Below are 27,914 nucleotides of genomic sequence, written 5' to 3'. Positions count from 1 at the left end.
GCTGATTTGATGAGAAATATGCAGTCTGTATGGAGTTGCTGTATGCATCTGATCTGTGAGTTGCTGTAGGCGTCATGTGACCAACTCGAGTCGGATCTGGGATGCTCTCACCATGTCTCATAGTGGAGGAGGCAGATCTAACGCTGTCCAGTAGATCTTCATAGTGGAGGAGGCAGATCTAACGCTGTCCAGTAGCTCTAACCACCTCCACCATGACTGACGCTCTTCTTAACCGCACGGATCGGCCTCGCACGCGTTGGGATTCCTCATACCTCTCGCGGAATAATTTAGTTTAAGGATTTAGTTCCCGAGGAAGAAAAAACAACAACATTATTTGATTGTTTCAGTGGGAGTTTACCCTCAGTCAGTATTTTATGACTACTCCATCAGCTTGGTCTGTTCTCTGATGTATTAGCCCGCAGCTTTTCCTTCTCTGTCCCACAGCTCATCACCTGCAGATCAAACCATGTGCACGTGGAGAGAGCTCTGTGGCTGGTAAGTTACTGACGTTATTGCTATCTTGCAGTGGTGTAAAGTACATTTACTCAAGTACTGTACTTATGTAAAATGTGGAGGTATTTTTTTTACTCTTAACTAGAGTATTTCAAGTTTTTAGTAGCCTACTTTTACTTATACTCCACTAGTAACCACTACATCTCAGAGGCAAATATTGTACTTTTTACTCCACTACAATTATTTGAAAACTTACTAGTTACTTTGTAGATTTGAAATATTATTACAAAACATACATTAACCACTATTTGAAAATAGCAGATCTACAAGCTCACAATGTGTGCAATGCGGCACGTTGTGCGCTTGTATATCTGCTATTTTATACATTTTATTTTATTTTATTACATTTTATTTTTAAGTACATTTTGAATTCTGGACTTTTACTTGTAACAGAGTATTTCTACATTGCAGTATTGATACTTTTTCTTAAGTAAGAAATGTGAGTACTTTTTCCACCACTGACTTTGAGAGATATCATATGACAGAAGTTAGCCTACTTGCCTACCACAGACTACATGGTTGCTGTTTTATCTCCACCATGACTTAATAAATTCTCAATTGTTTAATAGGCTACAATTTAATATTTAGGCCTATAGCCTATTTCAAACAATATAGAAACAATTAAAAGAAATCCTAACCTAAAAATAATCTTTAGGTGCATTTAGTTGTATCACCCATTGCTTATTAAAATAGTATTTAAAGTATGCTTCTGAGTCAGACAGAAAGCAAACAGACCAGTATAGGCTATAATAGCCCACTTAAGGAATTTTCCATCAGAGCCTATGACCTGATCTTTCCCCTCTGCCAATAATATTTGTAGTATTAATGCTGTGGAAGTTTACAACTGGACATTTTCCATGATAGACGAACATTTTTCTTCTGGAATCTCTTGAGTGCCACTGCCTGCTGTAACCACCACCCCCCCCACACACACACACACACACACACACACACACGCACACACGCACACACACACACCTCCAATCGGGTTATAAATACTTGCTGCTGCTTTTATGGGAATGCTTTTATAATGAAGGTCCAGACATCCGGTTACATTCAGTAGAGCCATATGATAGTCCCTTGTGTTTGGGTAGAATGTTGTGCATTGGATTGAGTGAGCGGCACAGCACTGTACCAAACAAAAATTCGTAACCACAGTTTGACGAGGTCAGCAGTTCCACTCCACCTGTCTCATCTCCTCTGTACTCCTCTCCTCCCCAGGTTCAACATAATTATTCCCCTACTCCTCTTCCCTCCTTCCATTTTCTGTTCCCATCCCCAGTGGATTCTCCAGCGTGTCCCTGTGGTCCTTCCACAGCAGACCCAGGATCGACCCGCTCCTCACTTCCTGTCTCAAGCCCGGCTCGAGGTCACTTCTGACTGCGACCCAGAATGCCACAAGAAAGTCCCGCCCCCAAGCTACTGGGACCTGCGCCGTCTCCTGGCCTATGAAACGCTCCATTCTAATGGACGACTCACTGAGACCGCCATTGGTATCTACGGATACAACCCCGATGCTGGTACAAGTCCTGCCGACGCCTCGCCATCATCCGAACAGCGCTCCCACGTCAGACGAAAGCGGCAGATCTTTGGCCACGACGGACGCTTCAGCATTGCTGGGCAGGACTTCCTGTTGAAATTTCCCTTCGCAGTGGCCGTCAAACTGTCCACAGGGTGCTCTGGAACGCTCGTGGGAGACCGCCATGTTCTGACAGCGGCCCACTGTGTTCATGACGGAAAGAACTACGTGAAAGGAGCTCAGAAGCTCCGCGTCGGGTTTTTAAAACCCAAGCAGCGGGATACGCAGTTTTCCTCCGCTCACTCCCTCAACATCACCAATCATGTTGAAGGCGGCGCTGCCCCTTACTCCCCACCGGTCAATGACAGAATGAAGTTCCAGTGGATCAGGGCCAAGCGCACGCATGTGCCCAAAGGCTGGATAAAAGGGAATGCCAATGACATTGGGATGGATTATGACTATGCTCTCCTGGAACTCAAGAAGCCCCACAAGCGGCGCCACATGAAGCTGGGCATCAGCCCCCCTGCTAAGCGCTTGCCCGGTCGACGGGTCCAGTTCTCTGGTTTCGACAGCGATCGCCCAGGCCACCTTGTGTACCGTTTCTGTCGGGCCGGCGAGGAGACGTCAGACCTGCTGTACCAGCACTGTGACGCGCAGCCTGGTGCCAGTGGGTCTGGGGTCTATGCCCGTATGTGGGATGGGCGCCGGCGGCGCTGGGAGCGCAAGGTGATAGGTGTGTTCTCCGGTCATCAGTGGGTGGAGCGACAAGGGGCGTCCCAGGAGTTTAACGTAGCAGTGAGAATCACGCCTCTGAAATATGCCCAGATCTGCTATTGGATAAAAGGCAACTATGTAGACTGCAGAGAGGGGTGATGTAACACCACAATAATCAACGAAGATGTGTTTGTTACAGGTGTTGTGCTGAGATTTGACACCCTGACAAAATTCTACTTGACCCTCGCGTCGCAGGGCCAGGGCGCACCACAGGTGGGGTAGAGAGCCTGGTTCTTCTCCGAGACGGTCAGGACTGAGGTGGGGCAGTGCAGCGGGGCTGTGGTGGGGTGGGTGTGGAGGTAGGTGTGTGGAGCTAGTGGAGGAATGTAGCGGGACTTGGAAGCACCACAGGTGGGTAAGGGTGGGTGTGGAGGTCAATGTGGTGCTGTCAGAACCAGAGTCTACTGGCAGTGTAGGCAGCACCGGTGAAAGAGTGTCGCCATGCTAGGGTGCGCCATAGACGGATAGTTCATGCAGTCAACCATATCAAATATGAAAATAATTTGTCATGGAAAATTTACACAAGGAATGTATTGATTGGATATTACCAAAAATAACTAGTTGAGTTCTAGTCGAATTCTGGTAGGTTATCAAATCTCGGCACAAGGGAAAGCCACAATGTACAGTGCCATTTACACATCTAAGCTTGCATTCACGCACATGGTCACACAGAATAAGACAAGCCTGCTCACCTTATTTACAAAATAGCGCATGCTCATTAACTTGCTCCAAAATACTCATACAATACTCATTCACTTGTATCCAGACAGATCAAGCACACTGTTGGGTGATATGACTTAAAAGTGATATGACAATATTTATGGTTCAAATGTTGATTTCAATGTTTTTTCACTACACAATTCAAGAATGTATACTCACTGCACCTGTTTATTTTAAGACTTCTAAATAGCAAAACTATTAAAATGACTGATTCAACAATAGACTATAAACCAAAGGCTAAAGTGTATTCTTTAGGGCCCTCTATTAAATCACTGAGGACTCTATACACTACAGTGAAGCGGGGCAGAATAGTTATTGTGCAGAATGATAGTTTTACTTAGCATTATAGCCTCTTTGCTCTGCTAATACTAAAGATTGTACTGTATAACTGTTTTTGCAAATTTCCACTGTTTTGCAAATTTCTACTGTAACCAATTGTTATCTTTTTTAATGAATGTAAAACTGTCAGTTGCCAAAGCACAGAACTTTTTCTCCATATCAAATGGTACCTTTTCACTGGACATAATGCACACACAGTGTTTTCTGTATACTTGTGGTCAAACGTATTGGTTTATAATGATTGACTGTAAATGAATGCAGATGAATCGCTAAGGCTATGGTTTAGATTCAATGCTTCAAATAGTGGCTGTGTGCACTGAAGCACAGAGCCACACCTCTGTGAATGTTGTACTTTATCATTAACACTTAGCTCCCTCTGGTGGGAAAAATGTAAAACTGCAGGAGTTTACAATTGTCCCAACTTCGTCACAGCCAAGTACTTTCTATCCTCTATTGAACAAAAACCTGTGTTATGTTTGAGTAACAGAAGACCTTGGTACAGTTTACAAAATGCATGCTTTGAAATAAACAAGGTTGCCTTGTTACTTTTACTTGTGACTGTGTTTTGCAAACAGGAAAAAAAGAGACAAGTGTACACAACACAACATGCATGCCCACATGAAACCCTTAAGTTTTAACACCGTTTTTATTGTTTCAGATGTCAAGAGGCATTTTCAGAAACGCTGTGGGGGCAAAGAATACTGTAAATGGGTCAACTAGGACCAGCTTCTCTGACTACTCCCGCACAAACACACACACATTCCATTAATATGAAGGTTGATAGACAAATCGTGCATCTCAATTTTACAACCTCCATCATGGGTGCTTGTACACACAAGCGACAACATGGATTTAAGCATTCCGATGTAAAACCACACGCTCCAGTTGCGTTGTCTGAGTGTAAATGTGGCGTAGGGTAGTCGACACACCTCAGGAGAACAGGTTGGATTGAGATCCCAGGCTAGAGGGATTGAGTGTCAGTTTTTCTCAAGCGTACAGTATTGCCCCTCTCCGTCTCCTCCCTCACACATTATCCTTGGGTGTTCCACCAATCATAGTAATCCGAGAAGGAAGGGGATGGGAGCCGTTAACAGGACAGACTTGAGATTCGCCTGAGAATTGAATGAGAGAAGCTGGCTCGAAAGCAACCTGCCACTTCGCTGCCACTTCTTTTGATTGAAGGGATGTTAGGGCAATGGCATAAAGGGGTGACGATATAATACAATAACCATTCCAAATTAACATGACAAATAGTGCTAGGATTTTGGCTCATGCCAACAACATAAAAGACCCATACAACAGCACCATTGACTCACAAAGTCTGCTACATTCAATTGGAAAATGACAATTCGATCTCCACACATGCATAAGGTGCACCAAGGAGCTGATTTTATGACTGACTGACATTTAAGTATCATGGGGCAGAGGAATAGGCAAATGTATGGCACTTATCTTGAGCATATTCAAGAGACAAGACTTGAGTTCAGGCCCTGTGCACCACTGGTAATTCAGACGCCTGGTTGCGTCTCAAAAATGGTTTCCTCTCTCCCCCATCTGCAAGTGCTCTTCATCTAGATTTAAGTAAACAGTGGAGCATTCTGGACTGTTCAGAAAATGGCAATTTTTCATAAGACCAATTATTAGCATAAACATTCAGTTCTACATGTAGAAAATCAGTGTGAAGATATGACGGATCCCCATTACATCGCCTCCTTACCCACAGCCTGCTGATTACTGAGCAAGATGAGTACAAAAGGAAGGAAACCACTTTGAGTTGAGATCGAGATACACACGGACTGTGACCCAAAGGCAATGTAACTGCAAGGCAAAATGTAACACCATTTTGGTAACTGAGAACATACAGTATATACCAGGAAGAATCTCACAAACGCAATCTTGCCTCCAGTCGTCTTCGCTCTGGTTCTGCGCTTCTCCCTCATGGGAATGGAAAGCACAGTAATGGGGGGGTTGTTCTCATCAGAAATCCTACATAGTTGAATCCATGCGATGGTGAGTTTACTTTACATGTACATACTTGTTGAGGAGAGAGGGTTATGAGGTATGGGATGTACCAACAGACATATGTATTACCTGTATTCATTTTGTCGTCTATCCAACCAACAATAAAAAAGGCAACAATACCATGGCAAAATGTTGATCCGATTTGTTATGGTTTAACCACTCAGTCACAGGGAAATTATATAAAACAGTGACTTGATAACCTTAAAGGAACATGAATGAAACATAGGCCAACATCATAGCGAATAACCTCAACACCTGCCTACACAATGGGCAAACTTAAATAAGACGGGTAGACAAAAAGGAACCAACAGTCTCCCGGCTATAGCAGTCGGCTCTTCAAAGTTACACTTGAAATGCTCGATAACTGGGGCAGGGGATCAAACACTGTGAGAAATTGCATACATCTGCCCTAAAATCTCATCACTCGTCAATGCCCCAGTATAACTCTCGCCCTGATAGCTGTTGCTGTGAAATAAGCCGATACTCACAATATAATACAGTAACATAACAAATGGAGGAGGAATACAGCAGTCCCTGCAGAAGCAGCAAAGCACCTCAGGCGTTGCTCCTATAAACTGATCTACGTACAGGAGTTTTCGCTTCTCTCCTAGGTGATGGTAGAAAACACAGCCCAAGGCCCTGCTTGAAAGATAAAACGTGTCGAAGCCGCAAATAGTGGTAACAATATTTGCAGCTCTACTGCGCTCTTTCGAGTGGTGCAGTGAAAACTGTCAATGCTCAACGTCATACTGCCCCCAACAGCTGCATCAATTTGACTGATCCCAAAATGAAATGTTAAGGGCCCTGGGGATTCGCAGAATAAGCAGAACATTGGTCAGCATTTAGGCACATTTTGTCTGCTCGGAATCTCTTCTCTGTCTGGGCGTGCAAACAATCGAAACTGGCTGGCAGAGGCCAAGTCTACTCTGGGTTTGGCCACCTGCACTTAAAACATCTTTGGTGGAAGTCACCTCCCGGCATTCCCTGACTTTCCTGTCGCCTAGCAACATATAATACCTCATACCAACGTTGTCGGCGTGGTAATGCCCGGTGTAACTGGAAACAGTATACAAAATAAAAATACTCTTTAAATAGGTATATAAACATTGCATGAAAAATAGAACCGTATCAAAACGTAATTATGAGTTCACAGTCCGTCCCGAAGCGCTATCGTCAAGCAAGCCCGCCCATCCCTGCTTCTTCCACGTGGCCAACCGTTTACCCACCTCCTCTTTACATTCAGAGTTCTTAGGTGAGGGGCGGGTGGTGGAGGGAGGGCCGTTATTGTGACTTCAGCCCCAAGCTGTTGGAGGACAATGGGTAGGAGTAGGCTTTTCCGAGGACGATGCGGGCCCGCAGTAATTTAAAAAGGACATAATAGTTGCAGATGAGGATGAGCCCCAGGGAGAGCGTGTGGTTCCAGCGCTCGGACCGCAGCAAAGAATAGAGCTGGTACAGGACCACACTGGACTCGATCCAGATCAACAGGTTGAGGATCCGCAATGGCTTATGAAACAGGATCTAGATGTGCAAAGAGAAGAGACGGGGTCAGGCAGAAAGGACAGAATAACATAACTACAAAACAGATGGAAGGCCACAAATTAAATATCTATGGATTTCACAAGGACTGTGTGATACAGGCAAAATATATATACTATGGTTATCTAGTTATTTTTTAGTAACATTTCTTTAACCCATTAAGACCTGAGGCCGATTCTAAAAACGCCTTCTAAAACCTAACCACAGTTTTCTGAATACATTCAAATTCTAACTAAAAAAGTAAATAAAAAAATGATGTTACTATATGTATAGCAAATACTTATGAGACACAGAGGTGGCTCCCGGATTCAAAGGTATAACAACGTATAGGTAGCAAGGACAACTTCACCCATTTCCAACCCATCTTCATATAATTGGTCCTCGTTAATACTTATTATAATATGGTACCGTTTTGTCTACTTGGTCTGTGTGTTAGAGGAGGGCTGTGGAGAGTTCATACATTATCGGTAAGCAGGTTTGGTCATTTCTAACATTCTGGTCATTTATTTTATCTAATTAATGCTAGATCTATTCTTCTACTATAGCACGCTAACTTTCCAGGAAGAGTAAGGCTGTTTCCAATAGCTTGTAATCCCCATCGATGATATCATTGGTAGACAGGTTTCAGAACTGCCAGCCCACTAATGAGACAGAGTGAGTAGACGGAAATCATCTTATAATGATGAGCATTAGTATGGAACAATTATATGAAGATAAGGTTGAAAATGGGTACATCTCTGCTCTATGATGCCTCTGATAAATACTGAGCTCTACGCAGTAAAATCTCTGGGTTAATTTAACTCCAAAGAGTGTACAAATGGAACCAAATGGACCCATAAATTAGTTTTGGAGTTAAATGAACGCAAAGGATTTTACTGTGTACTCTCACAACAGGGCATTGTTTCTTAAAAATCAGGCGTTATTATCAATCCAAGCTAAAGCATGACCGCACAGCATTATGAAAACTGAATTTCCCCTTATGGCATCTATGAATGAATGAACGTGCGCGTGTGCGTGCTGACAGTGTATGTCAAATGAGTGAATGACTGCCTGTCCATTCAACCACCTACTCACATAAAATCTTGCATGGGAAACATCGTTGGGCAGTGCCACATTATAGGGCCCTACTGCCTTGTAGAGACTTCGACTGTGTCGTACCAACACGCCCTGAGGCCAGACGGTGCTCTCTGACCAGCTGAAAGACAGACAGGTTGTACACGCATGGCTTTATCACACACCAGAAATATTTGACACAAGAGCTGCAACTATCCATTATCTTTTTTTACTTTTTCGATTTATCGAATAATTGAGAAGCGTGTTTTCTGGTGCGCTTCCAATGTCAATGCAAACATACTGAAGATGGCCAATCTACAAGCTCACAATGCATTTTGAGCTTGTAGATTGGCTATCTTAACTTTTATTTATTTGTTTAATTTTTTTGAAACTTTAAGCCTATAATCACATGCCCCAAATACTTATCGATTATTAATCGACTTGATTATTGATAATTTTGTATAATAGATTAAATCAATTAGTTTGATTAACTGCTGCACCCCTATTTGATACACATGTGCAAGGATGTGATTTTAGTCCTGCGTGTGCGTTAGGGGTGGGACGATATGGGTACCTCACGATACGATATATATCACGATATTAGGCCCACGATAACAATATATATCACGATATCTGAAAATATCGATATATTGCGATATCACGATATATTGCATGAAATTTCACCAACGATATATCACCATAGTCCTTGTATTCAATTCATGAACACATAAAATAGCACCAAACAGTTCAAAATCATCATTACACAAATACAGAGTAGGAAAAACAACGCATCACAAAAAAATATAAATAAATAAAATAAAAACAATTTAATATCGATATTATTTTTCGGCAGTATATCGATTATTTATCGCGGGAGAAAGTATCGCGATATATCGTCCCACCCCTAGTGTGCGTGTGTGTGTATATGTGCGTGCGTGTGCGTGTTTGACCTGTGTGGCAAGAGGCACTCACAGATGCTGAGGAGCATTACTATATGAGCCGTGCTCTAGCTTTTGCCAGCGTCCCAGATGTGCTGCAGAGCGATGGAGCAGGTCACAGTAGCTGGGCGGCAGCAGCTGGCTCATCAACATCACAAACGCATTGATCCAGACCATGATCAGATGCTCACACGACCAGCGCATGTCATAGTACTGGGTACTCTACACAAGTAAAGGGGCAGAGATAAGTAAACATATACTGAGTGCATACACAAGCATTACAACAAAGCATAGTAAATTAATCCGGCATAGGGTTCAACCAATGTTTCTTTTGTTTTTTCATGCCAATTCAGATTCCTTTCTTCTTCTTTTTTTTTTTACCAATGCTGCTGATAGCAAATGCTTTTTTTTTCTTAAATAAAATGTGCAAATAATAAATATTGCAAATTCAAAATAAAGGTGCCCTGAGACTCTCTCTTCGGTATTGGACAGTCTAAAAACATCTGACAAACATACACAGGCAAAGTGTATAATATTGTCCACATCCACATTTCCTTTTTTACAACAATCTACATCAAATTGTATTGGTAGAAAATAAATTGTAGTGCCATTACTGCCCTAAGAACTACATGGGGAGACAGTTACTCCCAGTAAGGATAAAAGTGCTCTAGAAATGCAGATCATACTGTCAACAACAGCAACAACAAAACTAAATCTCTCGTCTTTTACATTCATTGATAGTGCGGTGAACCAGAGGCAGATATGGACATGCCAATATATATCCGATATTAACTCACCGAGTGCCAGAATTATTTCTGGCTATGTTGTCCCAGTGCCAGAGATTTTTTCAAAGTAAAAAAAAGGTGCTTAGGAAGCGAGATACAGCCTTTTTCAGTTATAAGTTAAACAAGGAGTGGATGGAGCTGCAAATCTTCAGATAATAATATCTTGGGTTCTTTTTTTAAAACATTTTTTTCAAAAACACGTCAAACACGTCATTGGCACGTTGCAAGAAAGCAATATGCAAAAACAATATTTTGGTTGGACCCTAGACAGGAACACAATGGACTGATGATGAAAATAACAACAGGAAATGCCACCGTAAATTAATACGATTTGTGTGTCCATAGCAATTAAATTGTGAAGAAAAAAGGTAAACAAATCACAAATGAGATAACAGATACCAACCTTAACAAAGCAGAGGGGCAAGAAGGCTACATAATAAGCGCTGAACAGAGAGTTGAACAGCACCTCCTTGATTCTGCGATTAAAGTCACTCTTCAGCTCCTCCACCTCAGAGCGAATCAGGTCTGGCGTGTGTGAATGTGTGTGTGGGGGACAGGTGTGCGTGGGTGCGTGGGGGGTACTGGCAAACTGCTCCCTAAGGTTCTCTCGTAACAGGAATAAGAAGTCGCGGGGACGAAAGAATGGTGCATCCGATAGGTCGCTCTGGTGGTGGTCAGCTTGGTAATCGCAGTCGGTTGTTGCCGTTTGGCTCTTTCCCCCTTCCTGGTGGAAACAGCAGAGCGGGACGTACACCCCGAATCTGGGATGGATGGACAGCAGGAAAAGAGAGGGAGGACAAGAGAAAAGAGAGACTTGTTGCTTGGTCACATCAGAAATTGTCAGTGCAGAATTCCTCACCAAATGTCTGGACCTATACTACATGTTTAGGGGGGGTTCAGTTACATTTGTGCACTTGGGAGTTACAACTAGATAAATATATATATATTTTAGCCATGCCAGGCTAGATTTTGCTGTGTTGACACAATTCCTGGAACAATTCACCATTTTCCCAAATCTATCTACCCTGACATAGGCCATAGGGCCGTCACGGTATACTATTTTTAAAATTCACACGTCACACCCAACAATGCAAACACATAACTGCTTCGGGGGATCATAAATCAAACGTTGCCCTCAGACATAAGCTGTCAAAAACACAGATGACATGCTTGTTACACACTGGAACACACTGTTACCTTGCTACCAAAATGATTAGCCATCACAATACCATACCAACAGTAATTTGGAACTCTAAGCACTGACTATCCCGATAACGCTTTCAGGAAAACCCTGAAAACAGTACTGTAATACTGTAAATACCTCTTCCAATAGTGATAGGGGAATACCAATGTTAATGCTGTTCTGGTCAAAAACCTGACCTAAATGTCACATTGACAATAAAAAAAAAGACTCATACACAGTCAAATACCCAATTTCTAGAAGCTACAGTATTTCCAAATGTACAGGTTGCTCAGCATCAGCATCACTGTTCTCATCATCTCGTCTCACTTTCTGGGTTAGGCCATAATATCTCAGCGTCATACATCATGTCTGCTCTTGCCAGGCGGCGTGGGAAAAATGCACTTGTTTGCCATATCCAACCCTGGATAGACTCCACAGACACATCACCACAGGCATTCACCGTTGCCTCCAGGAGGTTTTGCTGTGAGAGGGGGTTGCAGTCATACACTCTCCACCGCCATGTTGAGAAAAACTCCTCTATTGCATTAAAGTGAAATGGGGAATAAATGCTTAGACGATGGATCTGGGTTGGCATTGAACCAGGTGTGAACCAGAGCAGCCTGATGGAAACTCACATTATCCCAAATGACAACATACCGGGCTTGCTCTGGTTGCCTCTTGTTCCCCTTCCTGTTAAGAAAGTTATTGTGCAGCTTATCTAGAAATTATAGGAGTTGTGCCGTGTCGTGTATGGACCCACTTTGACATGGCGACCTTGACATCGTTAGTATCCATTGTTCCAAAGCACATGGACATGCCTTTCAGCCCCATTTATTGACTCTGCAATTATGATTGATTGGTGCGTTTTGAGGCTTAGTATTTGCCCACGGAGAAAGGTGTGGTTTTGGTTGTGATGACTAATTAAACTTCGAGCATGTTTTGCTGAATGAACATATAGTCCAATTAATGATTTATTGGCCACTTTTGTGTGAAGGGTTTGCATTACAAAATGGATTATTGAACTGTGGAAACGTGTTTGCCGGTACGGGAAATGTGTGTGTGTGTGTGTGTGTGTGTGTGTGTGTGTGTGTGTGTGTGTGTGTGTGTGTGTGTGTGTGTGTGTGTGTGTGTGTGTGTGTGTGTGTTTTGGGGGAATGACAAAGATATGGGGTTTTCGTGCTACAGGATCCAAAATTTTTTATGCAAATTAAGCAATCGAGAAAAACTAACACAGACTCACGGGTATCCAAGGAAGAGGAGGTTGAGGACAGAATGGTTCTTGCAGAGGTTAACCAAGGTCCAGCAGAGTACCCAGCCACACATGGTCAGCAGGCTGAGCCGGGCTGCAATCAGAACCACATAGCGGACCAGCGAGCCACCAGTGCTCTGAGTCGACACCTGGAGGAACACAACCAAAACAAGGGTTAGGGCAGTGGTTGTCAAACTTTTTCATTTCAAGGACCCAAAAGGTCTATTTGGTTCCATGTGTACACTCTCACAGTTAGTCCTGTGAGGGTCCGTTTGGAACCCCCTCAAGGAGCCCTGGACCCCATTTTGATAACCACTGGGGCAGGGCAATGGGACATCTGTGCATATCAATGTTTCATTCTTAATGAGTCAGTGTGTGTGTGTGTGTGTGTGTGTGTGTGTGTGTGTGTGTGTGTGTGTGTGTGTGTGTGTGTGTGTGTGTGTGTGTGTACCTCTGAAACAATAGTCCACACCAATCTCCTGGCCAACATGACTGTGATGAAGATAACCAGATGGTAGTCCATCAGATGGAAGTTCTGTACAGATTCAACACATTCATACAAAAGGAGGACATAAGAGTAAGACTAATACAACATTTTGAGTCAAGTCATGTTTATGCACCTTTTTAGGAAATATCTGAAGCTGTTAACTCATTCAGTGCCAAAAAAATATTATATTATATCACCCCTGTGCCAAGGCAAAAAAATACATTGTAAAAAAAAAAAAGTGCTTAGGAAGAGATGTTAAACAAGAAGTGAATGGAGCAGCAAATCTTCAAATCAATCTTGGGTTCTGAACATTTAAAAAAAAAAAAAAAAAAAAAAAAAAGATTTTTTTATGACGCCGGCGACGTCATTGGCAACCTTATAAAAACGTGACGTCGGTGACGTCAATGGCACTGAATGAGTTAATTAAGTCACACAAGTAATAATAATTTAGTTGAATATAATTTGAGCATGCTCTCACCAGCGAGGTAGACGCAGCAGGATGACTGTACGGGTACCACCAGACAGTCCGATAAATGTTTATGTACTGAACAAACAAGGCCACCAGCAAATAAATAAAGAGCAAGAACTCAAACAAAAGGCTGCTGTCCAATGGCAGCTCGGGGATCCTTGAGTGACGGACAGGCTCCGGGGTGATGAGGGCCGAAAGAGGCGGGGCAGACAGACCCACTGAATTACCACTCCTGCAAAAAAACACAAGCAAACATGCATGTGAGCAGTGAGCACACACATACTTTTACCACACTCAGTGGCTCATCATGCCTACTAGCAACACTGGTCTGTATTAATGATGTTCCGCGGGAGACAGTGACTCAAAACCAGTTACCTTTTGCTGATGTATTTATAGCACAGAGGAAGTGGTTCATACGGGGCTGCGATTAACATCGGTTGAAGGTGATGATCAGCATCTACACAGGCGTGCGGCAGAAATGCCAAAAACTACCCGAAAGTCAGCATTTTTGGTGATGGTGTTTTGTTAAAACCATTTGCAAAAGAAAGTCAGTAATATGGTCAACGTTTACGGATTACTCATACACATTACACTTAATACACTCATTAGGCCTAACTGATACGGAGTTCCACAGTGTTTCAGAAGATGTTTAGAGGCAATGGAAGATATTAGGATGAGTCATTTCAGTTTTCTGCCAAAGCAACAGATTTATAAGATAAGATGTATTTTGGAAAGATCATAATACTGTGAAACAGTGTGCTCAGGAAAATAGTCATGAGCAGAGAAAAGCCATTTGTTGTCCGAGCATTGCTTTGCGATACACTTCATCACCTTTTCTGGATCCCTATTGATCGTGCCACACAAAAAGGATGATGATGCTGAAGCATAAGTCATCATAAGTTATATTACTATAAACATTGACAATAATAACTATATTAGTATATTCCTATAAAAGTTAATAAACAAAGATGTGTGGTATAACTGCTTACTGGGAGAACTGTATGTGTAATCAAATATTACAGGAGGTGCAGATGTAAATGCTTGTGTAATCATTTTGTGCAGACCACATCCTTAAATGTGGAATTCAGAGGACCTTTAGTTCATTAAGTCAAAACTATTTATCTGTAGACAATCATACTCCTTTTGAAACATTTACACAGAAGTCCCCCAAAGACAGTTTTACTTAAGGGTAGCTCTCCGCCGGCGGCAGTAAGTATTGGTAAGTGTCTGCTGTTGAATGGGCAGTGGGTACACTGTCGCGTTGGGTCACAAGTTGTAAAGAAGCGGCGAAAGCCGACTGTCGGATAGCAGTTGGCTTGTTGTTGAAAAATACATTTTCAACAGGCTATTTTTAGCACCATAATAGCCGTCTGTCGATGTCGGCTCAGGTGCATTCAGCAACTTTTTTTCACACCTTCCAACCAACTGATCTACCGACTTCATTCGACTGCCAGTCTGTAGTAATCTGTAGTAGTCTGTCTGTTTGGTGGAGAGCTACCTTTAAGGGACCCCAAAAACCTTGGGCCCAACATCATATAGCAGCTGTTAGGTGCAGTTTTAATTTACAACAATTATTGCTCAAGTGGTTGAGAATGCACCCAATACATTTCAATTGTGCCCAGCCTGCATCATATAGCAGTGTACTGTCTGTGTGTGTGTGTGTGTGTGTGTGTGTGTGTGTGTGTGTGTGTGTGTGTGTGTGTGTGTATCTACATCAATGGTCCCCGGGGATACTTGAGGGCTTCCAGGACGTCCACAGCTAAATGATAGATAGTTAGGAACCATAATTGGGCCCTTACAGGTTTGTAACTCTGAGAGCGTAAAAATGTAACAACGCATACCAAACTGGGGGTGCTTGAAATAAAATAAAAGTTTGACAATCACTGATCTCATACCTGTTCCTGAGGCCCATGCCATTGGTGAGGTTGCCTCCTACCAGAGTCTGCAGGGAGGGCAGAGCAGAGCGGCTTAGCTGCTGTCTGCTAGGGCCCCTGCGACCTCCTGGCATGGTCGCCAGTTACCGTGGCAACCACGGGCTACCACCAGCCGACAGACACTCCTCCCTCTCCTCCTCAGAGACCCAGCAAACACACTTAGACTGCTGGAAAGGAAAAGAAAAGGCCAGAGTTAGTAAAGAAAGACACTGTCACCATGGATTATGTAATAGTTATTTAAGGAGCACTTCACCCATTTTCAACCTATTTTCATATAATTGGTCCTCACTAGATGGCACCATCTCCGTCTACTTACACGTGTCTCACCCACCTACCAGTGACATCATTGGAAGGAAAGTTTCAAACAAGATTTTCAAACGTTTTAATTATTTTATTAACGGCTTCTATTTGAGCATGCTAACTTTCCAGGAAGACAAAGGCTGTAGTTTAGCTTGGAATCCCCATCGATGATGTCATTGGTAGGTTTCTGAACTGTGCACAGCCCACCAATGAGACACAGAGTGAGTCGACTGGAAAATGTGCCAACTTATGAGAATTAGCGAGGACCAATTATATGAAGATAAAAGGCTGAAAATGGATGAAGTGCTCTCCTTTTTTTGCTTAAAGTTACTACTAAACAATGTGAAGACATATGTCAAGTAAGTTACACAACAGTACTTATTCAAACAATGCCACGGAGCTGTAGAGACTAAAAGAGCACAGACAGAGCTACGTTTTGGATGTCATGGTGACTTGGTCTGTACTTGTAGTCACACCATGCAGATAAGTCTATCTGTCCCACAGGAAACGGCAGTTTGTAGACACCATATTGCAGAGGGAGCAGAGCGAAACCAAACAGTCAAAAAGTCAAATGCGAAAATAGGAACTGAGAGGATGTGAAGAAGAAAAAAACACAATAAAAAACAGCAAAATGCTCCAAGTTTTCACTTAGCCTTCTGTAACTCTGAGAAGAAGTGTGCAAAAAGTAGCATTTAAACGTGACTGTACATTGAGTTAAATGAACAGGATACATCCTAAATGGGAGGACGTTACTGTGTAGAAGGCATGCATGTTTAAGACGTGAATAATGCAGTAATCAAATCATACAAGTAGAGAGAGCAGTATCCCTCAGTCAAGAAGTCCAACTCGTGATTTGTTGAATTGTTAAGATAGGGGTTATTGTTCCTGTCAGGCTTGCTAGGACATGCATTCACTCCATCTGACAACACACAGTGCTCAATTACTGATTTGTAACTCTTGAGTGTACAGATGTAAAGCACAAATGGACCCTTAGGGTCCATTTGTGCTTTAGATCTGTACACTCAAAGAGTTAAAGTAACACTGGGGATTTTTTCCAACTGTGCCAGTCTGACTCTGAACGGTGACATCACGCATTTGTTGTCTTTGTTTTCCTCCAACAACTTCTCAACACACACGTGACCCGCCACCAAAGCGCTTAGAATGAAAAAAAAAAACGGTATATCTTTTTAAATCCGACAGTGTGTGTGTACTGTGTACGTACACGTACACGAAGTAGTGTTGGTTACACGTACACGAAGAAGAAGTGTTGGTTACACGCACGCGTACACGAAGAAGAAGTGTTGGTTCCACGTACACGCACACGTTGTACACGAAGAAGAAGTGTTCGTTCGTGAGTTACTTACACGGCATCAACGTGTAACGGAGGGTGTGCTGGACGAGGATGCATCAGTTCACACACAGCAGCAGCGCCACCGACCACTTCTTTTCTCCATGTTTTTAGCGTCAAGATCCTAAAGTTCGCTCATTTCTCAGTGAGCCGCGAGGCCAAAGACAGCGTTGTGCACTTAGTTGAGCCTCGGATGAGAGGGTAGAGGGTTTAAAAAACTTGTTTAAAGCTGCCTGCGCTTGGGATGAGCAACAGTGTGAGGCATTGCACACACATACACACACCAGTGTTGCCAGGTTCTGTGAGAGAAATAAGCAACCCGGGTCTAGAAAAGAAGCCCAAAAGCAGCAACTATTAGGCCACATGAGCACTTTAAACCATGCATTGGCTATTTGAAAATAGCAAATGCAGCCGATCTACAGGCTCACAACGCGATCTGCTATTTTCAAACTCTTTAAATAAAATGTGGAATATTTGAGGGGGAAATTGTGAAACATTCTAACACAAATGCTCCCTCGCACAAAACATTTATGAAAAAGATTGAGAACCACTAGTTTAAAAAAATATTACATTTGGAAGCAAGCCTAAATAAGCAAGTACACATTAGAAACCAGCCGACAAAAACGCAACGACACATTTGTACAAGCAACTTTACAGAAAAGGAATCCCAAAGTCGCTTATAATAAGCCGATATGGCAACACTGACACACACAGAGAGAGAACCGACGTGGCAAAACTGCACCTCCTCCTCTGAACCCCGCGCGTCATCAGCGCTGCGACCTCGTCTGCTGAAGACTTTCACACAAACGTCATCAGCTGTGCGACGTGAACTACTAATCACAATAGTAAACACACTAAACACGTTCTGTTCTTAGTCCACAAAACATGAGCTTGGAAAGTAGTAGATTTCTCGTGCCGATATGTAGTATTTTTCATGCATGCATATTCATTTGTTTAATTATTTGTTGTTTGAGTTTTAGGAAGTCATACATTTATAAGTATTATTGTATTACAAGTGCAATGTCAATGTTTTAATAGGCGATTCAATTCTCAGCTCCTCTATTTCTACCATGGTAAAAAAATAATAATCATGAGATCATTCATTAAGCTGAGGATAACAGCTCATGAAACACCTTATAGTGCAGCCATACATTCATAGTGGCCCTTTCAGCTTGTCTAAATGATAAAGTAAAGGGGAAAAAAACATAACTACAACCAGTAGACTCAGCTGTGCTTTATTGTCATAATATGGCTTCATTCATACAATATTTTAGAAAACACATGGAACAGCACTTTCCTTCATTCACCTACTAATTTGTCTCACATAATAGGTTCTAGACAAACATTTATCTGGCTGCAGCATTTTCATGTCATACAGGTTTTCATTCAAAAACAGTTTTGGTAAAATAGTTATTACTTCAACACATCTTGAAAATATGAAACAAATATGTACAAAATACACTGTGTGTGGGGGGTGTAGCATCATGTTTTCTCTTTGTTGACAAGAGAAAAGGATAGGTCCCATTGGCTATAGTCTTGCGTAGCCAGACAACTATTCCACAGTCTCTGAATGAAGCGTTTGAAAGGCAGCAGTCTAGCTGCGCGAGACTAATTGGCTAGCATCTCACTTGGTGCGGATTGACTAAAACAATAAAAAAACGAATGTATCAATTTTACAGACAACAGGTTGGTATAAAACTACAATAATGAACAAAAACGCAATGATAAACAGTACCTGAGTTAGTCTAAACCCTCTATAACATGGCCATAACCCTACTGATCCAGTAGAGGGGGGTATTGCAAAACCTGCAGTAGCTCCTACGGTAGCTACAGCTCAGATAAGAATAGAGCACTGACGTCCTGACGTCACTGCCAGTAGAGGGCGCTGTTCCACTAGTTCGTGGCTTTATTGTTTGTGTTGAAATCCTCATTTGGGAATCTTAGATCGCCTCATATAAGAACTGTTCGAAAATTAAACGCACCACCCCGGCTTTTTTTTACTCATATGGATATGAAGCATCGACTGAAGGTGGAAATGTACACATTTACCCAAAGAGTAACACAATAAACGCTAGAAACGAGTCAAACGACCATGAACACGGCTGCTGTAGGGACAGTGATTTCAGACACAGAAGTAGTAGTTCTTAAGACTTTTAAGGCAGAATTAATTCCATTTTCACCAGGAACAGGCTGTATCAAATATAAATGAATACAATAAACGATGCAGAGCCACCCCCTGACAGAACGCCGGGGTGGTGTGTTTATGTTTGGAACACAGTTCTTATATGACGTGATCCAAGATTCCCCAATGGGGATTTCAACACAAAAAATAAAGCCACGAACCAGCGGAACAGCGCCCTCTAGCGGCAGTGACGTCAGACTTCGGTGCTCTATAGCCATAGAATATAAAACAAAAAACATATATACATACATTTGAATTAAATTGTCACAGTAGAGAGTTCTTCGATCAAGATCTTATCATAGGCTATTCACACCAAGGCCATCTCTATGCTGACAAATCAATTACACAATACCTGTTAATTTCAAATTGGGATTAAAAATGTACAGTTAAAAATGTCATGAGGCCCCAAAAAATAAAAAATAAATAAAACGTTTCACGATTTATTGCTGCATTTGCCAAACCAGCTGCCACTTAAGTGTAGGTAGGTACCCATTCCAAAACAGCTTCTCCTACGGTTGGCAACCACTTCACTTATTGTTGGTAAAAAAACAACATTAACATTGTGGCATATTGAATGACAGCAATCCATTCTAGTGACTGAAAGTAGCCATCTTAAGTGGAAGCCACAGGAGGTCTGCCAGCGGGACGGCTCAGATGACCACACTGCCATTGCGAGAGCTCTTGTCCTGAGAGAGACACACAGACTTTAGACCCACTAGATCAGCATCGACACATTTTTACAGGTGTCTGTATACGTGCCTCTGTGTAGCTTTGCAGCCGTGCATGCATTTTAAAATAAGACAGCGTCTAATGATGCAACTTTGGAATTGTATTGTTGGCAAAATGTTAATAGAAGGCCCATGCATGCAGCTTTTATGATTTATTTCTGGCATATTGAGGACATTAGTCATCTTCAAATTTGGGCAAAGTTTCTGCCCAAGCCGTGCCCCCACTTCCATTATAAGATACAGAATTTATATTTCAACAATATAAACCATAATAAATGCAGAGGTACTAAGTTGGCCTAATGGCGGTGTGCACAAGACCGCCGATTGGTCCAGCTGTACGCCACACACACACACACACACACACACCTCTTAGCCTTCTAATTAAACAAGAAGGGGTCTAATAAGGCTTCCGAGTGAATCTCTGGGAAGCCTCTATGAAGTTCGGTGGGATAGATAGTGGATATGAATTCACAAGATATTCACACAAAAAAAAGAATTAAAAAAATGTGTAAAACATTTGGGGACAGTCTTCCTCGTGTACAAGAAATTTGGAGCTGATCTATGTAGTGTTTTGCAAATTAGCCACGGACAGACATATATGTGTGTGTGAATGCTTGCTAACATTAACCCTAGCATCCCTATAGTGGCCATGTCATAATAGGTGAACATTTGACGAAACTAGGCAAACATTCGGCAAAAATAGCCGATCTAAAAGCTCACAACACACTGCAACATTAGACCCTTGGGGACACGGTTAATTAAGCATGTACGGTTTCAGTGGTTAAAGCAATGTGTTTCTTACAGTATAACGATCATTCCGCCGTGCTCCAGGTTTCTGCCCAGGCTCGTACTCTGTGTAGCTGGGAGGCTTCTCAGTCCATCCTCCACCTCCTCCCTGTCTTCCACCACCTCCTCCTCCTCCTCCTCCTCCTCCCCCTCTTCGGCTGCTGTCCTCGTCGTCGGAGCTCCACGATCCACCTCTCGATCGCCGCGGAGGAGAGTAGTTGCTCCGAGACCTCGTCTCATACAGGTCGTCTCGGGAGCGGGAACGAGGGCGGCCGGTTGCTCCCGACACCACACTACGACCCCGGCCGTCCAGGGACTCCTCACTGTAGCTCCGAGGAATGCCTCTGGAGCGCGCTGGCGATGGATAACGTCTCGCTCCTCCTCCTCCCCCTCGGTCATCACGGCGAGGGGGGTACCCGCTGCGACTGCTTTCGCTGGAGCTCGGAGGGCGTGTCTTGGGAGGAGGCGGCATTCTCCCTGGGTGCTGCTCTCCTATTGGCGGAAGAGTGATGACACGGCGCTCTGTGGGGCCGTGGTGGCGGTCATCAAGGGCGGAGAGCATGCTGGGAGGGCCGGCGGAGAAGGGGACAGACTGGGGCATGTGATGGGGAGGTGGAGGCATTTGGTTGTGGTGGGGTGGAGGAACCGGCTGGTGGAGGGGACAAGAGGAGGAGAACTGTGTTAAGTAGATAAATAAAATGCAAGAACTGCCCGTATCGGTCAAGAAGAATGCTAAGGACTGATCTATCCCTTGAAACTTTAACTTCATCCTTCGTGTCAACAAAAAAAACTGAAATTAAGTGAACTTGCATTGTAGGCTAAAACAACCCTGAAAAAGGCATTTCAAACTTTCAAGAGATGCTTTTTCTTCTAATTTAGTCATTCTGTCAATTCTCAATTCCTTTTGTCGCAGCTGACCCCTACTGGTTGGTTCATTATGGAGGGTGCAGACAAGCATGTGTCACCTCCAATACAAATGACTACACCTTTTTTTTCACCAGACACTAAGTGAGGCGTTTCCCTGCGATGATGTAACGGAGGCGTAGGTAAACGCTATTCAGCTCCCCACTGATCAGGTGCGCTGACCAACATGTGGGAGTCGCTATCGTTCGAAGTCAATATCAGACATTGGTATACAAGGAGAGGTAAACATAATGAAATGGGTAAAATGTTGAAGCAGTATGCTCCTGTGACACAGCGTTCACATACCTGTAGAAGAAGGGGACTGGTCATGTCCATCCCCCTCACCTGGCTCTCCAGGTAGTCAAGCATCTGATTGCTAGCGGGCGTATGGTTGCCATGGACACTCGGTGGAGGCATGCTGTAGACTGAAGGGTGGGGAGGGGGGAGGGGCATCGGTTGCATAGCGATGCTTTTGCCCGAAGCAGATCCTGAGGAGACACAGCCAATCATAGATCAGGAATTGAGTTAACCCCTTAAACCCTATATACTTAGTTGACTGGGGTCCCCTAGGGGTTTATACGTGGTCCCCTCCCCCCCCCCCCCCCTCTACATCAAATCTCTTTGCCAAAAATAGCTGAGTCACAATGAATCGCAAATTGACACGATGTGTTCACTTGTTTTAGCCTAACATTCGCCTAACATGACAGAATAGCGATGCTAGGGTTCATGTGGTTTACAGAACATTTTGGAGTGTGGGTCTTGCCTGTACTATTTAACCTCATTTCTATCTTTTATCTTGTCTGTTATTTTTTTTTCTTTGAAATCCAGTATTATTTTTTGGTAAATTATGCTGCTGTTGTATCAGTTTTGCAGACATGCTGCCTGCACCAACATTTCACTGCTTGTATCTGTATGAGTGAGTGACAAATAAAACCTCCTTCATTCCTGGTTTAACACATTTGAGATCAGGGAAAATGCTGATTTCCAATAAGTCACTATGTAAGGCAATGCAAAATATGCTCTTCAGAGTTGCTGGGTATGTGTGTACCTGCGTAGAGCATTGGATTCATTTGGGAAGAATTGCTCATTTGTCCATAGATCGGCTGTCCTCCCATCCAGGGGGCCATGGCCCTCTGAGCGTCCTTTATCATACGGTGCTGCATCACCGCTAGACAGAAAGAAAAAGAGCACATGTTTTAGACATTTAAAAATGCATTTCTTCATAACTGACATGTTTCAGATGGATACACCTGTGTGTTGCTTCAGCCACTGTGCAGCTGTACTGGAACAACTGGATATGAACCCCAAAATGCATATTGTGACTTCTTGGGACAGACAACAAGTCAAACTATGACTATGACTTTGACTATGACCAAACTATGACTTTGACTTCTTGGGGTGAGAATGCGTTGTTCAGTGTGGTAATCACGGTAATCAACTTGCTTGAAAATTTATTCATATTAAGTAATCCAATATGCTAAAAATCATTGCACGTTATTTTCAATTACATCATCTTTCTGTTTTAATACATTGTAAAGTGCGGATTGATTTGAGAAGTCTAGCTGAAAGTAACTTCCAAACGGAATTCAAAGAACCATGGATTCTTAACTGTGCAATATTTGGCATTGATGTGATTATTCAAGTTTTAATGTTGGAGAAAATGTAAACAAACTTGACATCAAAAAAATCAAGCCATTAATGGGAACATGGTCTATGTACTATATATGGCTGAAGCTGTGAATAGAAAATGCCATGTACTGGTACGATCCTTAAGTTTCTTGGTGAAAGACTGTCACAGAGTAAGTGTTGCAGCAGGGAAGAGCATTATGAATTCTCTTGCCATGCCCAGGTCAGTGCGTGGTACGTTTCTACAAGACTCAATAGAACAATGTATTTACTCATTGGAGAGTGAGGTACCTTTTTCAGGACAGCAACATTGCTGCGGGCAGCAAGGGCAGCGGACATAGCAGCAGCATTTTTGAGGACAGCATTGGCAGCAGCAGATGCAGAGGAGCAGGATCAAAAGAAGGAATCCGATTACAATGAGGAGTACTGTTAACCAATCTGGAGGGAGGAAAGATGGTAAAGATGGTAAAACTACTCTGTTTTAACTGCATTGTGCACGAAGACGTGAACATGATCTTGATGAACAGATATTCTTGCTTTTCGGATGTTCTTCATCGTAACCAACATAGGTTTGGTTTCTTACTGTAAACGATGAGTTTGATTTCTCTGTCAGAATCTCCACTGGTGTCTCCAGGAGCATCAATGGAGCAGTAGTACACCCCGTTATCCCACCACATTATCTCGTTCATCACCAGGTCCGCCTCTGTGTGAACACAAACATATTTTCAGATTCAGGCAGAAATGCATTAATCCCCAGGAAGTTGCTTTGGCAAGTTGACAGAAACAGTGGGGAAATGTACAAAATAAGAAGAATCAAACACTTCATGAGAAAACATAATATAACCTTTCAAATCACTAACAAAATAAGTCAAATAAAAGTATCCCTGCTACTTATTTTGGGACACTTGAATGGGTTGCTTTCAAGTATTTTGTAACTCATCTTGATGAAAACAGTGGCTATTGTATGCAGAGATTGGCTTCTTGACACCTACCATTCACAACTACACAAGCCCTTCAACTAAGCTTCTGGGAGGCTTAAGTTAATTGTAAATTATATGCATTTCCTAGTGATTGTTCAAACATGATTCCCACAATGCATACATTCATAGCCTACTTGTGAATTCACTCTGAATGTTTCATTTGGATTTCTGTGTTAAGCCATTACATTGCAAGGTTGGCTTGAAAATCCGTTATTTTCATTTACCAACGACAACATTGTGTGACAGAATATTAAGCTTCATGTTGATGCTCTCTGGACTATTATTGGTCTCAAGATATAGGAAGCACAGGAAGATCAAGGTCTTGTCAACAATGCTGGTGTGTCAGATGAGACAAAACAAGCGGTTTTTTTATACACTCACTATTTTGGACAGAGATCCTGCGCTCACGGTACTCTGCGCCCAGAATAGCTTCATTGGATCCTTTCTTCTGGACCACGGTGCGCACCGTCCTCTGGCGATCTGGGCAGTCATTCGAAGGGTCCTGACCCAACGCTAGAGCAGCCTGGTATGCTACAAAAACACAAGTAACATTTTGTAAGGGATTATTGTAAATAGCAATAGGCTTTACTAGTAGGGCTTTGGGTTGATGACGAGAACGCCTCTTAATTTTACTAAGACAAAGTAACACAACAGCTATATGTGCGTAGGATGACAGTGACTGTCCAAAGTCCTTACAATGCAAGGGCCCAGTGTAAAGCTTGCATCTTCAAAACCAATGTAAATATATTTATTAGCATCCATCTGTAACTTCCTACCCACCAATGTCTACAGTACTTATACATATATGTATGACTATGATTTCCAGATTCCTCATCGATAGTGATATGGAAGGTGGGGATAGTGGCTAATGGCCAGGGGACATTTGATAGCCACTGTGTGTGTGTGTGTGTGTGTGTGTGTGTGTGTGTGTGTGTGTGTGTGTGTGTGTGTGTGTGTGTGTGTGTGTGTGTGTACACTGATGCCAGAGCTTATTTTTATTTGGTGTGAAAGGATGAGTTGCAGTTTTCACCTGTGGAGTAGAACTCAAGTACTGGGTCCTTGCAGAAGGACTTGAACCTCCAGGTGACCAGAACATCTTGCAGGCTGGCGGAAGTAGAGTAGTCACAGCGCAGAATGATATTGGCAAACAGCATCGTGCTGCGGTCTTGCTGGGCAACAATCACTTGAACGCATAATAACTCTGGGCAGAGAGGGAAACCAGAAAGTTAGTCAACATGTGGTTGTGTTTAGGAGAGGTAGTCATTCATACAGGTTGTGGTAAGAAGATCCAAAATGGAGCTTTTATTTCAGAGCGCAGATATATTGTTGCATCTTTTCAAAAATAAGATTCACCTTAGTACTACGCAAGAGATACCATTTGGGTTTTGTAAGTGAAAAAGTAAAAAATGAAACAGTGAGTGAGTGAGAGTGTGAGTGTGAGTGTGTGTGTCAAGGAGACCTGCCCAAAGTAGCAGAACTAGAAAAACAAGTAGCCTAACACAGACAAAGAGAGAGGAAGTCAGGAAGAGACCCTGAAACCACTTCTAAGAGATATTCAAATGGCAGAATGGACATGATGAAGTCTGTCTGTGTGCACCAGCATGTTAAGAGGTAATAGCAATAACAATCAACTCAAAGTTAAAAGACATTAGGGTGAGGGGCACACATAAAACCTTATGTAGACTAGACATCACATTGTGTGCATGACGATATTAATCATATTGGCTATGTTAAATATGTTTTACTCCTAATTTTAGGGGACCCCGGCCATCAAGTATTACATTAGCCTAATAAGTTACAACTTCGTGGATACTGTATAGCTCTGTCCAGTGTCCATCATGTGAGACTATCAGACAGGATGAGTCATTTGGGAGATTGGTATCTGTCTAGTAAACACAACCCACTGTCACGTGACCGATACCCCAGGTTAAGTCTACAGTACAGTTTGAATTATGTAAAAGATAAGTAGACTAGTTTACATAATATTGTAATATTATTGCCACAATAGAGAGCTCAAAACGAAAACAAATGAAAAATTACCTGATGGAAGGAAAAGTAGAATGATCGCCGGAGCCAACAGTCTCCACATTGTGGTTGTGACTGGAAAAACCACACAATTAAGACCCAGTAATAATAAACGATCTTCTCCAAAAAAAAAAAGACGATAACAAAAATGGCTCAATCACGACTTTTTAGTGGCACAAAACTAAAACGGAGGACACTATAATCTTCTTAATCCTTGCGCATTAGTCATTCTAAATAAACTACCGACCGTTCGTTCATTGTATGAAAGCCTCTGTTTCTCTGAATGATGTTTGATGCTTCAGGCGCGACTCATCATCATTGGCCACACCCCGAAACAGGTGCATATTTACCACTAAATAGCAGTGGTGTAAAGTAACAGAGACAGAGTACATTTACTCAAGTACTGTACTTAAGTAGACTTTTGAGGTATTTTTTACTTTATTGGAGTATTTCCAATTATCAGTACTTTTACTTCTACTCCAAGCTACATCTCAGAGGTAAATATTGTACTTTTACTCCACTACAATTATTTGAAAACTTTAGTTACTAGTTTCTTTTCAGATATACATTATTATATCATAAAACATACCACCACTTCAGCCCTATTTTATACATACAAGCTTGTAGATCTGCTATTTTCAAACATTTTTCGTACTTTTACTTTTGGTCCTTTAAGTATATTTTGATGCCAATACTTTTGTACTTTTACTCAAGTAACATTTTGAACACAGGCCTTTTACTTGTAACAGAGTATTTTTATATTGTGGTATTGATACTTTTACTTAAGTAAAAGTGTGAGTACTTTTTCCACCACTGTTTGGTATAACATGGTTGTTCTTTCCAATAGATAGAACAGCTCATCAGTAGCCTATTTGAAATAGACTATGGAGAAATGTCAGATTTAACCACTAGGTGTCAGTCAAAGCATTTTGATCTTAGACTGTAAAGTGTAGAAATGAAAAAGTGGGGGGGTTGATGCTTTTATGAATGTGTAATCAACAGTAATTGTTATCTGTGGTCTGTATTGCCTTTGAAAACAGTACATGTATATTCAGATTCGAATGTAATTCTTGTAAGTTGTAAATGCATGCCTGAGTCATTTATAATGTATACACATACATATATACTGTATGTGTATCAATATGCTTGCATCTTGGACTGATTGATATGGACATCACAGATATTTTGACAACATTTCTGGATATCGATGTTGTGACTTGACGATATTGTGGAGATAACTATTTATGCTTTCACAAAATATTTACACAATGACATTCTTTTGATAAACATGTAACGGTTTGACTCTGGTACAAACAATCATAAGGTAATGCCTAAATAATAACTAAGTGTTTTAAGTGAAATAATAGAATTGCTTGAACAGTCAATCGCTTTACTATAATGCAGCCTTTAAAAACAGGAAAAGACAATACAAACGATATCTAGTGTCATATAATATTGATAAAATATTGATTTAATGCCCAGTCCTCCTGAAGTATGTTATCCCAGTGATCC

General features: G+C 42.2%; 3 protein-coding genes across 3 annotated transcripts; 1 reads left to right on the top strand and 2 right to left on the bottom strand.

Moving 5' to 3' along the window:
- The first annotated feature begins 142 nt into the window (after nucleotides 1–142).
- Nucleotides 143–4,416, top strand: LOC308092675 (serine protease 23-like). The gene is made up of 2 exons (XM_080438742.1): nucleotides 143–495; nucleotides 1,735–4,416. Exons 1-2 carry the CDS (start codon nucleotides 467–469, stop codon nucleotides 2,903–2,905), a joined length of 1,200 nt encoding a protein of 399 aa, XP_080294868.1. The 5' UTR covers nucleotides 143–466; the 3' UTR covers nucleotides 2,906–4,416.
- A 76-nt stretch (nucleotides 4,417–4,492) lies between these two features.
- Nucleotides 4,493–17,450, bottom strand: tmem39a (transmembrane protein 39A). The gene is made up of 9 exons (XM_080438732.1): nucleotides 17,189–17,450; nucleotides 15,486–15,691; nucleotides 13,600–13,822; nucleotides 13,086–13,169; nucleotides 12,626–12,783; nucleotides 10,606–10,963; nucleotides 9,452–9,639; nucleotides 8,501–8,621; nucleotides 4,493–7,408 (listed from the first exon to the last, which is right to left on the bottom strand). The coding sequence occupies exons 2-9, from the start codon at nucleotides 15,596–15,598 to the stop codon at nucleotides 7,169–7,171; spliced, it is 1,485 nt and encodes a 494-aa protein (XP_080294858.1). The 5' UTR covers nucleotides 15,599–15,691; nucleotides 17,189–17,450; the 3' UTR covers nucleotides 4,493–7,168.
- Nucleotides 17,451–18,391: 941 nt separating this feature from the next.
- Nucleotides 18,392–26,668, bottom strand: LOC308092127 (immunoglobulin-like domain-containing receptor 1). The gene is made up of 9 exons (XM_080437962.1): nucleotides 26,418–26,668; nucleotides 25,408–25,578; nucleotides 24,759–24,908; nucleotides 23,981–24,100; nucleotides 23,689–23,835; nucleotides 22,820–22,939; nucleotides 22,078–22,259; nucleotides 20,885–21,517; nucleotides 18,392–20,040 (listed from the first exon to the last, which is right to left on the bottom strand). The coding sequence occupies exons 1-9, from the start codon at nucleotides 26,464–26,466 to the stop codon at nucleotides 20,005–20,007; spliced, it is 1,608 nt and encodes a 535-aa protein (XP_080294088.1). The 5' UTR covers nucleotides 26,467–26,668; the 3' UTR covers nucleotides 18,392–20,004.
- Nucleotides 26,669–27,914: the final 1,246 nt, after the last annotated feature.

This window comes from Gymnoscopelus braueri (genome assembly GCF_963280865.1).
Source record: "Gymnoscopelus braueri genome assembly, chromosome: 1".
NCBI classification, from domain to species: Eukaryota; Metazoa; Chordata; class Actinopteri; order Myctophiformes; family Myctophidae; genus Gymnoscopelus; species Gymnoscopelus braueri.
The sequence above is the reverse complement of the archived record's forward strand: the minus strand, read 5'-3'. Positions and strand labels throughout refer to the sequence as shown.